The 16,326-nt window shown below is 45.9% G+C and overlaps 1 protein-coding gene across 1 annotated transcript; it reads left to right on the top strand.

The window, feature by feature from the left end:
* Positions 1-1,974: 1,974 nt before the first annotated feature.
* Positions 1,975-16,058, top strand: LOC142559299 (uncharacterized). Its single transcript, XM_075670915.1, has 3 exons — positions 1,975-2,074; positions 3,558-3,799; positions 14,203-16,058. The coding sequence occupies exons 1-3, from the start codon at positions 1,975-1,977 to the stop codon at positions 15,856-15,858; spliced, it is 1,998 nt and encodes a 665-aa protein (XP_075527030.1). The 3' UTR covers positions 15,859-16,058.
* Positions 16,059-16,326: the final 268 nt, after the last annotated feature.

The raw sequence follows: 16,326 nt of genomic DNA, 5'->3' as shown, positions 1-16,326 counted from the left end.
ATCTGCAGTACTCAAAAAAGCTTGTGGTCCTTTGTTATAGGTATTGTTGCGTGCAATGGCATAGTTGCAAACTTAATGGAGAAAAGCATGAGAAGGTCAGACTTGTTTACGATAAGGTCAAAGTATATGATAAACTCTTTGCATGGGATGAAGAATTAGGCGAGAAAATACCAGTAAAAAAGTCTCTTCGAATAGCCGGACGGCAACCTGCTAAGTTTAGAAAAAACCAAATATTCTGAATATCAACGCCAGGAGTATCATTAATAAGGCGGTAGAACTTGAGGCCTTTTTTCTTGAACATGAACCTGATTTCACAACCAAAAGTAAAACTTGGCTGTCGTCGCCCAACTCGACCAACAATATATTTCCTCCAGGTTATTCAGTTCTTCGTGAGGATAGATGTAACCGCGGCGGTGCCGTCGCGATTTTAGCAAAAGACGACATTCAGACCACACCCCTGCCTAACATTCCGGCGCAGAAGCACTGTTTTGTAGGATCACGATCGGCGTATATTCCCTTTATGTTGGTACAATGTAGAGAGCACCGAATTCTGGCCCGGAGATATTACATATATTGGCTGATTTGATGCAGCGTCACCTCCAAGCTGACAAAAAGGTGTCCTTACGGGGGATTACAATCTACCAGGTATAAACGGGATTCGTACGATGTTTTTGTTGTCGACAAGGGAAGAGCTGAGGCGATACCGGATATTGCCTTCAATAGTGGTTTAAAGCAACTCATTCAACAATCTACACGTGTCAGTTCGTCGAGCAGTATAATTCTTGAACTAACGTTTGTGAGTGAAAACATTCCTGTAGAGCACATATCATGGGGAATTGTTGACGGAATTGCGGACCACAAGGCAACCAAATGCTGTCTATCACTTCCGTCGTCAAGATGCTCAGAAAAAATCATCAAACGAATATATGATTGGAAAAACGCAGATGATGTCAACATTCTTGTCCTTTTTGATTTTCACTACCCCAATTTTTCTTGTCTTTCCCATGATAATTCTGTGACAGTAGATGAATTACGGGCGGAATTTAAGGACTATGTACAGCACTGTTTATCAAACTTTGTGCCCATGAAAAAAATAGAAAGTGCGCAAAGAAACCGTTGCATTACAAGGAATATAATACATATCCAACTTAAGATGTCAAGGCTGAGGAAACTTAAGAATAAGATATATCCCTGCTACTCCGAGAAAATTAGCCAATTGGCACACCTGTTGAGAGCAGCAATAAAACAAGGAAAACATACGTACAATAATGTCACACTTAGTAAGTTCGTCAACAGGGCTCCTCAAATATTTTGGTGGCATTTTAACGCGAACATGCATAAACGAATCAATTTGTCGCATAAGGACGCTTTTACTGACCAATTGAGTTCAATAACCATTTTGAATCCGTTTTTGAATACAGTTTACAATTAGGAATTTTGATCCTGGTGTTTTGCGTGCACAAACTACTCTCTGATTATGAGGCGCGCCGTAGTGGGCAACTCCGGATTAAATTTTGTCTCATGATTTCTTGGCACCTAACGCATTGCACACGTGCATAATTGCATTTAACTCTTACCGATCCGGCCACGAACGAAATACATCAAGTCCACTCAGACTGTCTGATTACAAATCATTCGTCTCGTCCACACGCAGTGCACTCTAAAGTAATCATCTGCATCCGCACGGACTTAAAATATGTCGCTAATGCGGTAGAGCCTCATGACGACCACCAATGGAATTTAAGTCACCGGCTTGCTTGTTCTTATCAAAGAAAGGTATGATGTGAGTACGACCAAAAACGATATGACCGGAGAGTGCCTGTCGGTAATTGTTTCATTTCGTGTTGTGTTTCGCAATATTTACTTACGGCAACATACTCAAGTTTTCTTTTTCTTGACTCGATCGTATAATTTAGGGCGATGAATGATCCTTATCAACCTTACTAGATGTGATCAATTGACTCGCTCGGAGAGATGGTTACAACCCTTCGCCCATACGAGGGCGTCGCTACCATCGACAGTCGACCAGGTGACGTAGCATCACCCGTGCAGCAGACGACGGAGCATGGTTACCGTGTGCGTTCAGACCAGCTCTTTCGGGTGCAAATAAAGTTCTGTGCTCTTTATAACCGAACAATTCTGCATTGAAGAAGAATTTGAAGATAATCTGCGGTGCGATGCTTCCAAACGGGTTCAACCCTTTCACACCCGATAGAGGTTGAGAAAATGACTTTTTGGTTCAGTTTTACTCTTTTGGTGAAACACAGACGATGAGCGAATGCGATTGGATATCGCTGCTCGTGGAACAATTTGAGCGAAAAGCTGTAATGTTGAGGTGCACGGTCCGAGGCAGGGGTGTAGCGTCGTAAAAAAAAACTTTTGCGAGAAGGCAAATATACTCGCGTTTCATTCGAACACAATCGTACGCACCTTCCATATTTTTCTGCCTTAGTATTGCACGCTCATGCTATACCTCTCAAAGTTCCTTAAGGCTGGTTTTCGCAAACAGATGGTTTACAGTTAGTGAATACACGACAAAAATACGATACGGTGGGGGCCGGACGTTTCAAAACTACATGTGGCGAAACTTTTATTTGGTGCAATTATGTCAGCACTAAACTAGTTGCGTCACTTGTAACGCTCTTAGATTTGCAAATTGGGTTCATGTAAACGCACAATTTATTTGTTGTTTAATCGGAAAAGTGGGGCACGCGAGCAAGCAATTTTAGTAGTAACATAAGAAGTTCAATAGGAAATTTACAAATTGCGCGTTCACGAGCACTTATTAAACATAAGTACCGTACCTAAACAGCACTGGGATCGCTCAGATCTTTGTAAAGCCACAGCGACACGTCGACAGCTCCTGTTGCCCTCAATCGTCTCACACGTCTTATACTTGTGCTAGAAAGTTACTGCGCGCGTGACAAGGTGATACATTCCTCTCCCAATAAGGCCCGCTAATCAAATTCCGAGAGCTGGAGCAGTTCTGTAAAGATTGCGGCGGTTAACTCGAGTTGAATGCTGGCAACTACAGAATAGCAGACGACACGTTTAGTGCCAGTCATGTCAACAGGGCAGATCTCGATCACAGCGCCGCCACTATTTGTGAGAGAGCCAGGGGCAACCACTCTGCTGTGGCGAGACCGAGAAGTTTTCTAACTGACCTTATCTAGTAACGTTGATCAATATTGAGAAGGAGGAGGAAAATGCCGCGATCAACAATCAAGAAGAATATGCGCAACTTTTATTAAGACACTAGGGGACCCCCCTTCCCCCCAACACTTCTTTGAGTACGCTGATTCTTTTTTAAAATTATTTGATAACGTGTTGTCTCCTTCTTCGCGAATATTCGCCAGTAAATGTAGTGGGTGCGCCTCAAGCAAGAGGCGCCAGCGTCCAGACGGCACGATCAGTAATGACTATGAAGAAGAAGCAAAGTGTCATGGCGACCGTAGCAGAAATGTTGGTTTCTGCTCACAAAACTCGCGGAGTGAAGCAGCATCACTGCTTCCCGCAGCTTGTGGCGGCCTCAATCTGCGCGCTGTTGGTCTTTGCAGGAATTGGGGTATGGTTAATTGCTACAGCGCAGCGGCGAAAGGAGCAGCCGACACCTGGGCTAGCGCAGAAGTCCGTTGAGTGCCTCACGGGCGCCTTGAGGGAGCTGGCCAACTACATCGACACCGACAGCAACCCGTGCACCGATTTCCACGACTACGTCTGCAACAAGAGCGGCTACCCCGACGCCCGCAGTGCCGTCCGCCAGAAGATCTCAAATGACATCATCAGTCCCATCTTGCAGGTACCCTCGAAGTGTGTTAGCCTGGGAAAAGATTAGGTAGCTTTAGCTAAGCTTAGAGAGTTATTTGGGATTAGGAACTTGCAGTTTTTTATGCACGCGTTCTAGCATCATTTATTTGCAAGAATATTTATTTTGCCACAAACAATGTATTGTTGAAACAGGATAGCCAATGAATGTTAGATTTACCGGACCTAGGATGGACGCGGCTGAGAATGTCCCAAAAGCAATCGCATAGCATTTTAACCTGGCAGGTAACAATTTCGATTACCTCCATACCTGCAGTCACACTTCCGTTCGCCCAGGGGACAGTAAGTACAGTATATGATATCTTGTTCACAAGTGCAATACGCTCGCATTAACTGGCTAAAATGTTCCAAAATGAGCTCTTGAAAAGTATTTGTTGCCCCAACGGCATGTATATAACTCGTTCCACCTAGTTGCGCTCTTACGCTTGATCAGACCGCTAGCTGGGGAATCCCCATTCCCAATTTATTACTTAAATTGATAGTTTTTGTACAACTCATCCTCTAGAAGCAGTGTCTTGGAAATCTATTAGGTAACCCCGTTTAAGTTTAGAGTTTTATTTGTTAAATATTGCGGTACAGCAACTAAGCCCTCCCCCCTCTTTCTCCTAGTTTTTCTTTTCTCATTCCTGGCCTTTTTTTTGAAAAAACTCAACTTCCGCTAACAGGCCGCACCGGCCTATTTGTGTACCTATATATCTTCCTTCTTCCCAATTAAGGGTGGGGGAGAGACAGGTAGACGTACATAAAACCCTACTAAGTATTTGCTGCGTTAACGAAGACAACTGCTCTTGTTCCCTGCAGGGGCGTCTGCGTAAGCAGGCGTTTGGTGTGTTGCGACACCACGTACCCGAGCACACGAGGGTTGGACCCTCCCGCGTGTAGCCGTGCGCGGCTTAGCCGTGTCCGGGGAAAGGGGGATCCTGGGGGTTGAGCCAATGCCGGGTGTTCGGACCTTTATGGCCCCCGGCGGAGGCAACACACCTCTTTGGCCTTTGCTTCACGTAGACGGCACCCCCGGACTGACCCACCCGGGGGAAATCGGCAGTCGCCTTTTCCTTTCTCTCTCTTCCTACAACCTTCGTCTTTCCCTTACTTTCCACCTTTCCTGTCTCCTTCTCTCTTCTATTCACTTCCTTCTTCTTGGCGGCAAGGGTTAACCCTGTGTGGCTATCCAACCTTGGGTACACCATATTTGGTTATAGTGGCGGCGTACGGCTGGCGTCGTGCAGACTTGCATGCAAGCTCTGCCGCGTCCCCTCGTTGGGCTCCGTGGTGGGTGGTCGGCGCTGTTGCCGAATTTTTATATATTTCATGGAAACTTCTTTTCCCAAACTTCCTGATCGCCCTCAGAAACGAAGGCGCACCGAAGATCTCTTCCAATTTTTCGGACGACAAGTCCACAACTTTCCTCGATTCCACGTGATTCACTCAGAAAAGCCAGACAAACTAGTGCGATCCATTTCACCGTTCCTTGTATCCAAGTCTTTGACCGAAGTTTTCGGTACAGGATATAAGGTGTCGAGAATGTCAATTGGGGATCTCCTTTTGGAGCTCCAAAACCAGAAGCAGTATGAGAAGCTGCCGAAACTTGTGTCATTTGGAGAGACCCAAGTAGCAGTAACCCCGCACCGTACCGTGAACACAAGCCGCGGTGTTGTCTCAGACGATGACTTGCTGGAGCTCCCTGAGGATGAACTCTTGGAGGGCTTCAGTGATCAGAATGTTATCAATGTTAAAAGAATTAAGATCAGGCGTGACAGCAAAGAAATCAAAACCAAACACTTTATACTGACTTTCGGCTCAAGTATTCTGCCCGAATCTGTAGAGGCCGGGTACATCAAGCTCCGTGTTAGGCCATATGTCCCAAACCCCCTTAGATGTTTCAAATGCCAACGCTTCGGCCACAGTTCGCAGAGCTGCCGAGGCCGTCAAACCTGTGCGAAGTGCAGTGCCCACGAGCATAATTCTGAAGCTTGCAAGAACACTCCCCATTGTGTAAACTGTGAAGGCGAGCACGCCGCATACTCGCGGTCGTGCACGTCCTGGAAAAAAGAGAAAGACATAGTCACAATCAAAGTTAAGGAAAACATATCGTTCAAAGAGGCACGCAGGTGGGTGTCCTTCCTGCCAAAGAACACCTTTGCCGAAGTGGCGCGTCAGGGGGCAGCGCCACAACGGTCTCCGGCGGCTGTCCGACCCACAGGCAGTGAGTCGGCAGTTACGCCATCTGCCCCCACGGTGGTTGCAGCTAGCGCTGCTCCGCCTACTCAGCAAACAGGGTCATCGACCCCGAAGGTGGGCGCAGCCGAGGCTGCCCCGGCCTCCCCGGCCCCTTCCTGCGCTGGCAACAGCCGGCGCAGCCAAATCTCTCGGGGAGCCCCATCGACCTCCGGGCTGGTGGGCGCAGGGGTCTTGCCCTCCAAGGCGGGACCCTCTCTAGTAACTTCTCGCTCGCAAGAGCACGTGTCCGGCGCCTCACAAGAGGCAATGGACACTACACCTATTCCCAAGGCGCACCAAGCGCCTAAGGAGCGGCGAGGCTCACTCGAACGCTCCAGAAAGGGCAGAACCCCTGTTACAGGGCCTCGAAAGAGCTCTGTAACCTAAGGCATCACCTGTTTCCATACACACAGCACTTATTAACCTTCAATATGGATACACAAATTATTCAATGGAACGTTAGAGGTCTTCTTAGGAACCTTGATGACGTACAAGAACTCATACACAAACACGATCCAAAATTGCTGTGTTTACAGGAAACACACCTAAAATCAAAACATACAAACTTTCTCCGACAGTACATAACTTATCGCAAAGATCGCGATGATGCTGTCGCATCATCGGGCGGTGTTGCCATTGTTATTCAGAAAGGCATAGCGTGTCAACGTTTGCAGCTACAAACGCCCCTTGAAGCAGTGGCGGTTCGTGCTGTTCTCCAAAACAAACTTATCACTGTGTGCTCGCTCTATATACCCCCACATCACAAATTAACTAAGTATGAATTTCAGTCCTTCATAGATGAATTGCCAGAACCTTATATTGTTCTTGGCGATTTCAATGCACACAACTACCTGTGGGGCGACCCTCGTATAGATGCTCGAGGACGACTTGTTGAACAGTTGCTTCTCTCTTCTGGTGCGTGCCTGTTGAATAAGAAGGAACACACATATCACTCTCTTGCAAACAGAACATATTCTTCAATAGATCTTAGCCTAGTTTCCCCGTCACTACTGTCTGAATTTGAATGGGAAGTTAACAACAATCCTTACGGAAGTGACCACTTCCCCATACTACTAAGATCACCTAAAGATATCGAATATCCACCACAGGCTCCTAGGTGGAAGGTTGACACAGCTGACTGGGAGAAATTCCGCACCCTAACTAGTATATCATGGGATGACATGTCCTCGTTAGAAATTAATGCTGCTGTTGAATATTTTACAGCCTTTATAATAGATGCCGCATCAAAATGCATATCAGAAATAAATGGCCTGGCATGCAAACGGCGTGTCCCGTGGTGGAACGACGATTGTAGAATCGCTCGTAAAAAACAGAACAAAGCGTGGGGGTTGCTACGCGCGTCTCCCACTGCGGAGAATCTTATTAACTTTAAGAAAGTAAAGTCCCAGGGCAGGAGAACCCGCCGACAGGCTAAAAGAGAAAGTTGGGAAAAGTTTTTATCAAGCATAAATTCCTATACAGATGAGGCCAAAGTATGGAACAAAGTTAATAGGATAAAAGGGCGACAAACATATTCACTTCCTCTGGTAAACACACAAGGTGAAACACTGAAAGATCAGGCCGACTCACTTGGAGAGCATTTCGAGAGCGTGTCAAGCTCAACCCATTATTCTCAGTCCTTTCTGAAATATAAACAGATAGAAGAATGTAAGCCAATAATTAGGAACTCCAGACAGAATGAACCCTATAACCGGCCTTTCAGTATTGCCGAGTTGAGAGCTGCCTTGAACACATGCAAAAGCACTGCACCGGGACCTGACAGAGTCATGTATGATATGATCAGAAACTTACATGCTGACACACAAGTTACACTACTCACACTTTACAACACTATTTTAGCTGCGGGATACCTCCCATCTACATGGAAAGAGGCGATTGTCGTTCCTGTCCTGAAGCACGGAAAAGACCCCTCCTTGACAGCAAGTTATAGTCCAATAGCTCTTACGAATTGTTTGTGTAAGCTCTTTGAAAAAATGATTAATCACAGACTCATACACTTCCTTGAATTCAACAATATACTCGATCCCTATCAGTGTGGCTTCAGACAAGGGCGGTCAACAACAGATCATCTTGTGCGCATTGAAGGACATATTCGCGATGCCTTTGTACACAAACAGTATTTCCTCTCCATATTCCTCGATATGGAGAAGGCATATGATACAACATGGCGCTACGGGATCTTGCGAGATTTGTCGGGAATGGGCATCTGTGGAAATTAGTTGAAAATAATTGAAAGCTATTTGTCCAATCGTACCTTCCGTGTAAAAGTCGGCAATGCACTGTCACGTCCCTTTATCCAGGAAACTGGTGTACCCCAGGGAGGCGTGCTCAGCTGCACTCTCTTTATTGTTAAGATGAACAAACTACGTGCTTCACTACCACCTGCCATCTTTTATTCCGTATACGTAGACGATATACAAATAGGCTTCAAATCCTGCAACCTCACAGTATGCGAAAGACAGGTACAGCAGGGCTTAAACAAAGTGTCCAAATGGGCAGACCAAAACGGATTTAAGGTCAACCCCCACAAAAGTTCTTGTGTTCTCTTCACAAGAAAGAGAGGCCTGGTCGCAGATCCTTGTGTAGAACTGGGCGGACAACAAGTTCCTGTCAACAAAGAACACAAATTCCTAGGTGTTATTCTTGACTCCAGGCTCACTTTCATTCCTCACTTAAAACATCTTAAAGAAAAATGCCTTAGAACAATGAACATACTTAATGTACTATCCCCCACAACGTGGGGTAGCGACAGACAGTGTTTATTGAATATTTACAGGAGCCTAGTTCGATCATGGTTAGATTATGGTGCCGTAGTATACCACTCTGCCACACCGAGCGCACTTAAGATGTTAGATCCCGTACACCATCTGGGTATCCGTCTGGCCACTGGCGCATTTAGGACAAGCCCTGTTGAAAGTTTATATGTAGAGTCAAATGAGTGGCCACTCCATCTTCAGCGAACCAACATCAGCTTAACGTATTTTCTCAAGGTTCGCTCTAATAAGGAACATCCGTGTTTTACAACCATTAACGACTTCACGTGTGAAACACTTTTTAATAACAGACCCTCTATGAGACTTCCTTTCTCACTGCGTGCAAGAGAACTTAGCACGGAAATGGATGTCCCAGTTCTCGAACAACGCCTAATGCCTCCAGCTAAGCTAGTACCGCCCTGGGAGTGGCAGCTGATAGAGTGTGACACATCCTTTGTAGAGGTCACTAAACATGCGCCAGAGACACATATCAAAATGCATTTCTTGGAGCTCCAGTACAAGTACTCGTGCACAGAGTTTTACACAGACGCTTCTAAGTCGCATGCCGGGGTGTACTACGCAGCCATTGGTCCATCCTTCTCGGAATCTGGTGTACTGCACCCTGAAACAAGTATATTTACGGCTGAGGCCCATGCACTATTGTCGGCTGTGAAACATATTAGAAAATCAAATATTCAAAAAACAATTTTATTTACAGACTCCCTAAGCGTCGTGAAAGCCTTGAAGTCACACTGTAAACAAAGAAACCCCGTAATTACTGAGCTCTATTCCATTCTCTGTAGAGCGTATATGTCTAACCAACATGTCATTGTATGTTGGGTGCCTGGACATAGGGGCATTGAGGGTAACGTTCTAGCAGACCAGATGGCCACACCAATTTCATTGCATACAGTTAATCCTACCGCTTCGGTCCCTGTCACAGACCTGAAGCCTTTTTTAAGAAGGAAACTGCGAAACCACTGGCAACGTAAGTGGGACGCAGAAGTAAACAACAAACTGCACGTGATAAAGCCACAATTAGGTTCTTGGCCCTCCGTAACAAAATCACGCCGGACAGATGTCCTATTCTGTCGTCTAAGAATAGGACACACATTTGGCACACATAACTTTTTACTCACCGGAAACGAGCCTCCAACCTGTGGTAGATGCGGGGAGAGGCTGACCGTCCTCCACGTCCTTCTGGAGTGTCGGAAAGCCGAATCTGAGAGAAAGAAACATTTTCCCTTAGCATACCGCCAGCACATCCCCCTTCATCCAGTAATGTTACTAGGCCCAGAACCGCTGTTTGACTCCAGCGCAGTCCTGGGCTTCCTGAAAGATGTTGTATTACATGTTATTAGCCCCACATGTTCATAGCGGGTCCTCTCTTCAGAGGATGCCGCTGTGATAGCTCTTTCGTATAGCACGCGCCTCTAGGCCCTTGTGTTCCAAGGGCTCCGGTGAGGCAGCAGTGCTCCAGGTAATTTTACTATCTCTTATATCTTTTATTCTGCATCATTCATTTACGATGGATTTTAATGTTCAAAGTATTCGTCATGAGTCACTGCCATGATTTTATAGCACGTAGATTTTACGCACTTTACAGCGACAATTTTTAGGCCAGTTTACAGCCAAGTCACATCTCCATAATACATCGTCAACATCACCACTTGTCATGGCGCTCTTTGGCCAAACCTGGCCCTTGCGCCATTAAACACCACATATCATCAACTGCTCTTGTTGAAACGTTTGCTTCAGCGACATTCGTACAAAATGCCTGCCGAATCGCTATATTGACGAAAGAAAAAAAACGAAGCCGTTATTTGAGTAATAAGCTACTTGACACTTAAGAGGAAGCTTTAGCTCGGGCCCAACTCCGATGCGGCCTATTCAAATACATGTAAAACGCAAAAACGTTTTTATGAGATAACCCCTGGACCGATTTTGATGAAATTTGTCGCATTTGAAAGAGAAAGTTAAATTCTAGTGACTGTTGGAAGCGGAATTTCGATTTAGGGCTTGAATTTTCTCAAAACAATTTTCAAATATCTGACCGTTTGAAAAAAATAGAGTCACGAAGTTTAGAAATTCATAGCTCTGCATCAAGAACTGATATCGCGGTTCTGTAAACGGCATTCATTAGATCATTCAATGCGGACAAATTCAATATGTCATTTTACATCTTAAGTGAATTTGTTACGTTGGTTACAACGGTTTTGCAAAAGTTGTATTTCCCTATGATTAAAAATTTTTTTATATTCATGTGTAACATATGAATTTTGTCCTCTTTAGATGTACTATTAGATGCACTTCACAGAATTGTATTATCATATTTAGTGGTTAAGTTACAGAGTTGTAAACTTGACAGTTTCGCTTCTTGAAAATTTTCGATTTTCGCCAATTTTTAATAAAAAATTGACAATCTAACTCAAAAATTCGAAACCAACAGTCACTAGATTTTAAGTTTGTCTTTTAAATGCAACAAACCTCGTCAAATTTGGTGCAGTGGTTGCCGAGAAAAACGAATTCTCCTTTTACATGTATTTAGATAGGAGCACTCGAGCTAAAGCTTCCTCTAGAGTTCAATATTAGAAAAGTTCTGTCTAACGACTGGCGACACGAATAGTCGCTTAAACAGAAAGGATGGAGCGTGGCCCTAATCGCGCACCATGACGCAGCTTCATTTATGTCACCGTTCTCCATCACACAGGTGTTAAACCACGCGTTTCGCTTCGCGTTTCCACGGCTGTGTTCATACTAATTCACAATTAGTCTGCAAGTAGTATGATAACCCCAGGTGAACTTGAGGCCGTAAGGTGTCGTGTGTAGTGCAAGGCTACTCAGATCAGAATTCACCCCACGCGTCGTATTCTGTGGGTGTGGGAGAAAGCTTGCGAGAGTGGGCGGAGAAGCACGGTGGCTTGATGCCGGCCCAACGTTTTAGGTCGCGTGACAAAGCACGTGCCTAATGACGGGAGTGGGTCTAGGTGACTGTGCATTACTATGAGCAAGCAAGTGCCTTGGGCTGCAGGAGATCGCTGCACACTTCCGCTGGTTCAGCCGGGGTTGCACATACCTATCCGCTCCCTATCTTGAATGTCATCTGAGGCCGCTGCAAATTTTGGGCCAGCTGGGCTGGCTGTTGGCGCGAGAGCCTATTTGTCGCGTTTGCCCGACACTTAGGCGCCGCATGAGTCTGCATGAGTTGCGAGAGAGAAACGTAGGAACTTTTGCTTCTTGAGTTCTGCAGTAAGCTAGGTACTACGGAGGAGAACGCGCTTTTATCCGTTTTTTTTTCTACATGGCGAAGCAGCGGATATTTTTCGTAACGGCGCCAATCTCACTGGAGCGGACATCAGATTTGGCTCTTCCGGGTGCATCTCCGCTTCGTTAACTATTCTGACAGAGCACTGCTGCCAATGTAAGGGTGGTCGTCACCTACGCTTTTGAAAACGTAATTACGCCACCATCGACTTAAAAAGGTTCAAGCAGAGGCAAAATGAGGACGTGGGAATATATATAAGAACAAAATTCGCTGACGGTTACCGCAGTCCCTAGTGGGAAAATTGAGCGCAGCTCTATATGTGTTTTCAATTCGCGATATATTGGCTAGCCCTGACAGCCTGGCGTGTGCGGCACATTGAAAACTGAGCGAAGCATTGCAAAACAAGCAAAAATCAAGCACAATGATAGTGACGAGAAGTGTCACCAATCATCAAAAATCTGATCTGTAGGTCGAGCGTGCCGGCTTTTCAACATGACTCGTTGAAAGTTTCAGTGTAGTCGTTTGTGCCTTCGTGGGGCCCAGAAAGTTCTACGCAACTCGCGTCGCACATACAATCAGATTACAATAACTATGCCACCATCTCGGGTTGGCATAGTTCATGCATGATGCATGCTCATGCAGTACTCTGCTTTCATTCTCACTCTTTGGACATACTCTCCTCCTCAGCCTTACTTCTCATGCTCTCACTGTAGGCTCCTACTCCAATTTCCCCCTCTTCTTTCATCTCCCACTGCGCTCCATGTTCGCTTTCATCGTTCGCTGTCTTCTTTCGCTTGGTTATGAGGCACAATGCCGACTGTCGGCGCAGTAACCAGCGCGGAAGAGCGGCGCTCCAAAATAGAAAGCCTGTTCAACACGTTAACTTCAGCGAGGGCAATACTGTGAGCGCAGAACCACTTTCCATAGCAGCGCACCGCGCATTGCTAACATCGTCATTTTAAAATGCTTTCTATAATGCCATAATGCTGTGATGATCATCATTCTATGGCGGCGCATGCTGTGCTCGGCACCAGTTCAAATATAGGGACAAACCGGCAAAGCGTCTCCTACTGCGTATAATGCCTAGACAAAGGTATGTTTGGAGAAGCAAAAGTCCACACATTTCTCTCTCACACCTCACGCATGGGCACAAGAATCACGTAAGTGCGGGATACAGGTTATCGTGCTGGTGACTGCACGTCTTCTATCTTCCCGTGCGCAGCCTGCTGAATGTCACGTTATTTGATGTTTCGGATATATCTTGAAGCAACAGGCAGCAGGAGCATTCGCTCCCCTTAATTTGCGCTTTTCCTCGAGCCAGAATTGTGGCAGCTAGCGTTACGCTCATCGTGGCAGGTTTTTTCACGTCTATAAACACCACGCTTGTTTGATGAACCATTAAGCGAGTAGCTACTGCGATATACACAGCCGATAGAAGCCACCAACATTATTTCGTATAGTTGTCGAAAACTTTCCTATCGCTACCAACGATTCGCCTTTCGGTTGAAATTACGACTTTCCTTGCTGTGTCTGGCCATGTTCAAATAAAGCAACACGGAACTTAGATTTTATGACAATTTCTTTGAACTTTGCAATATCAACATGTGCTGTAAATTTCGCAACCACGATATAATTTATGTATACAATTCGTTTTTTACTATTGAATCACCACTTTGCCAAATGATGCCCGCATGCGCAGTTTATTCGTCTGCAGTGATGCAACTCGAGTAAAATTGGTAGACTCTGAAAAATATTCAAAAGACGATATTAAAAAGGCGGCAGAAGGAACCATTGACGCTTGGTGATCTTTTTATCTTTGACCAACTGTGGAATCTAATGATACGCCATCTTGCAGCTGCGCAGTGAAGACATGACTAAGTCGGTTCGTGGAGAAAGATCGGAAACAAAATGCAAAATATAGATTCAATAGATGGAAATACAGATTAGGAGCTCTAGCTCGTACATATGTACATAATTTACACATCCACTGCATTGCCAAACTGACCTCCATGATAAATCAAAACACTTTACAGAATTATGAGCATCCATTAGTTGAGATCCTTGTTCTAATCAACCCTAAGTGCTACGTAAGAACTACTACCAACCCTTTATTTGCAGGGTCGCCTTAAGGATGAAAGGAGTCAACTTCTCAGTGCTTACTACTCGAGCTGCGTAGAGAAGGCTGCTACTGGCAAAGTGAACGTCGAAGAAGCCACTCAGAATATGTTTAAAGTGTTTCACTCAGAATACGATCTAAATACAGAGAGTGACGTCATAAAGCTGATCGGTATGGTTTGTATTAAGCTTGGACTCTACATGCCTATTTACGTGTATGCCGGAGTGGATGAAGAAGATGGTTATGCATATGTGGGCCTCGCGCCTGCTGAACCACTATCAACACCTTCGTTCTTCGGTACAAAAAACCGTAGACGAATTGTAGAAGACATCGTGAGGGTTGTGCAGACAAAAATACAAGCGAACTTCACTTTCAGAAGATTGCATAAGTTTCACTACCTCGCGAAGAACATGGCAGATGAAGAGAGCGAGGGCTCCCTAACGGGAAACTTGTCAGTTTTGGATGCACTCAAGGCCAGTGTTAGTTTTGACCAATGGAAGACGTACCTGCTCGAAATTTCCGTTTCCTGGGCTGGAAAAATCCAGGGTGCCACAAAGGACATACGCATCAAATTAGAGGGCCCAGGGAAGATGGACAAGCTCCTCCAGCTCTACGCACGCCCGGAAAAACGCGTCGAGGCATTGGCCCACCTGGCCCTTTTGAGCGTCTATACGTTCTTTATGGAGGAGATTAACCTTGAGACAAACAAGAGTGCGGCGGAGTACGCTACCATGTGCCAGAGGAACATTCTCCACTACCGATTCCTGTGGGCCAGTGTTGCAGTGGACAAGCTTCGACAGCCGCAGGACGACGCCCTCATAGCGGGCCTCTACAAGGTCGTTATCAGTTCTGCGTTCACAGAGATGGAAGATATCTTCGAGGAAGTACGTTCACGAAACCTGACTACGCTCGACTTCAAAGGCAACATGTCCAGTTTCCAGCTGATGCTGCCGGGCGACTTCACAAGCGCGTATCCGGAGCAGCTACCCCGTCTCACCAGGGATTACTGGAGCAACGCATTCCTGATGAGGCGACTGCAGTGGAAGGCCGAATTGGTGGACGACGTACGCGGGTTCTCCGGACTGAGCGATATCCGCTGGGACGCGTACGCCGACCCGCTTATAATCCACGGAAGCAATGTCGTGTTTTTGCCCACCTTCTACTTGTTGCTCAACAGCCAGTGCCAAGACGAGAAGGAGCGGAGGCTACTTGACGCGTTGACCGCTGGCGTGACCATAGCCAACCACTTTTTCGAATGGCTGTACTACTTGGTCTTTAGCAAGAATGACCGAGGTAATCGACTGGTAAAGAACTGGTTGCTGTGCCATCGTCGATCTGTCTTCCCAGCGCATTCAGAAGATCAGATGATCAGGTACCCGTGGCTTTCGCTGCGCGTGGTGCAGTGGGTGGCCGAACTCGATTGGTGGGACGGCGTCGTCATGCACTGGAGTACGTGGACGGTGCGGCCCGCGCAGATATTCTACGCCCTCTTTTACTCGCGCAACCTGTGTAGCCGTGTGGCTTCCACCGATGCGTTGAACACGACATCCCTAATAATGGACGCGCTTCCCGGTTTCAGCGCCACATTCCAGTGTCCGGCATTGCCAAAAGTGCCACGTGATTTATGTCTCGTAACCGCCACTGTGACCAGCAACTAGAGGCAATTTGTAGGCAGGAATTTTCGAACTCAATCTATGGGCCCGCCATGTATGCTGGCCACGTTGCTGTGCTCATCTTTCTGTTGAATGCTGACGGCCACGAGATAGCAGAAGATGGTTCCATGGTACAGAATAATTCCACGCCGGTTACTAATATATTCCATTTTATAGCTTATATTTCACTGTGCTAGTAAAGCCATTCATTCACGATGCGTACCTGCGTAGTATTGTCTATTCATCCATTTGTCATTCTCGTTAAGACGAATCAGCTATACAAAGTTACAAAAACTACAGTTTACTAAAAATATCCCTGAGATAACACATTTTATTGTTATATATACGACTGTGCAACGTTAAAAACTCATATATTGCGTGAATATTATCATCGACACCATTCGACAAGATGACAGGGATTGTGGCAGAACACCCCCGATTCCATCTGAATCATCCTGCTTAACTTCGAATCGA

This window comes from Dermacentor variabilis, chromosome 10, assembly GCF_050947875.1.
Source record: "Dermacentor variabilis isolate Ectoservices chromosome 10, ASM5094787v1, whole genome shotgun sequence".
NCBI classification, from domain to species: domain Eukaryota; kingdom Metazoa; phylum Arthropoda; class Arachnida; order Ixodida; family Ixodidae; genus Dermacentor; species Dermacentor variabilis.
The sequence above is the reverse complement of the archived record's forward strand: the minus strand, read 5'-3'. Positions and strand labels throughout refer to the sequence as shown.

Coding starts and splice junctions, on each gene's coding strand:
- LOC142559299 (XM_075670915.1), top strand. CDS start 1,975: ATGGTTACAACCCTTCGCCCATACGAGGGCGTCGCTACCATCGACAGT. Junction 2,075..3,557: donor GACGACGGAGCATGGTTACC/GTGTGCGTTCAG, acceptor TGGTCTTTGCAG/GAATTGGGGTATGGTTAATT. Junction 3,800..14,202: donor TCATCAGTCCCATCTTGCAG/GTACCCTCGAAG, acceptor CTTTATTTGCAG/GGTCGCCTTAAGGATGAAAG.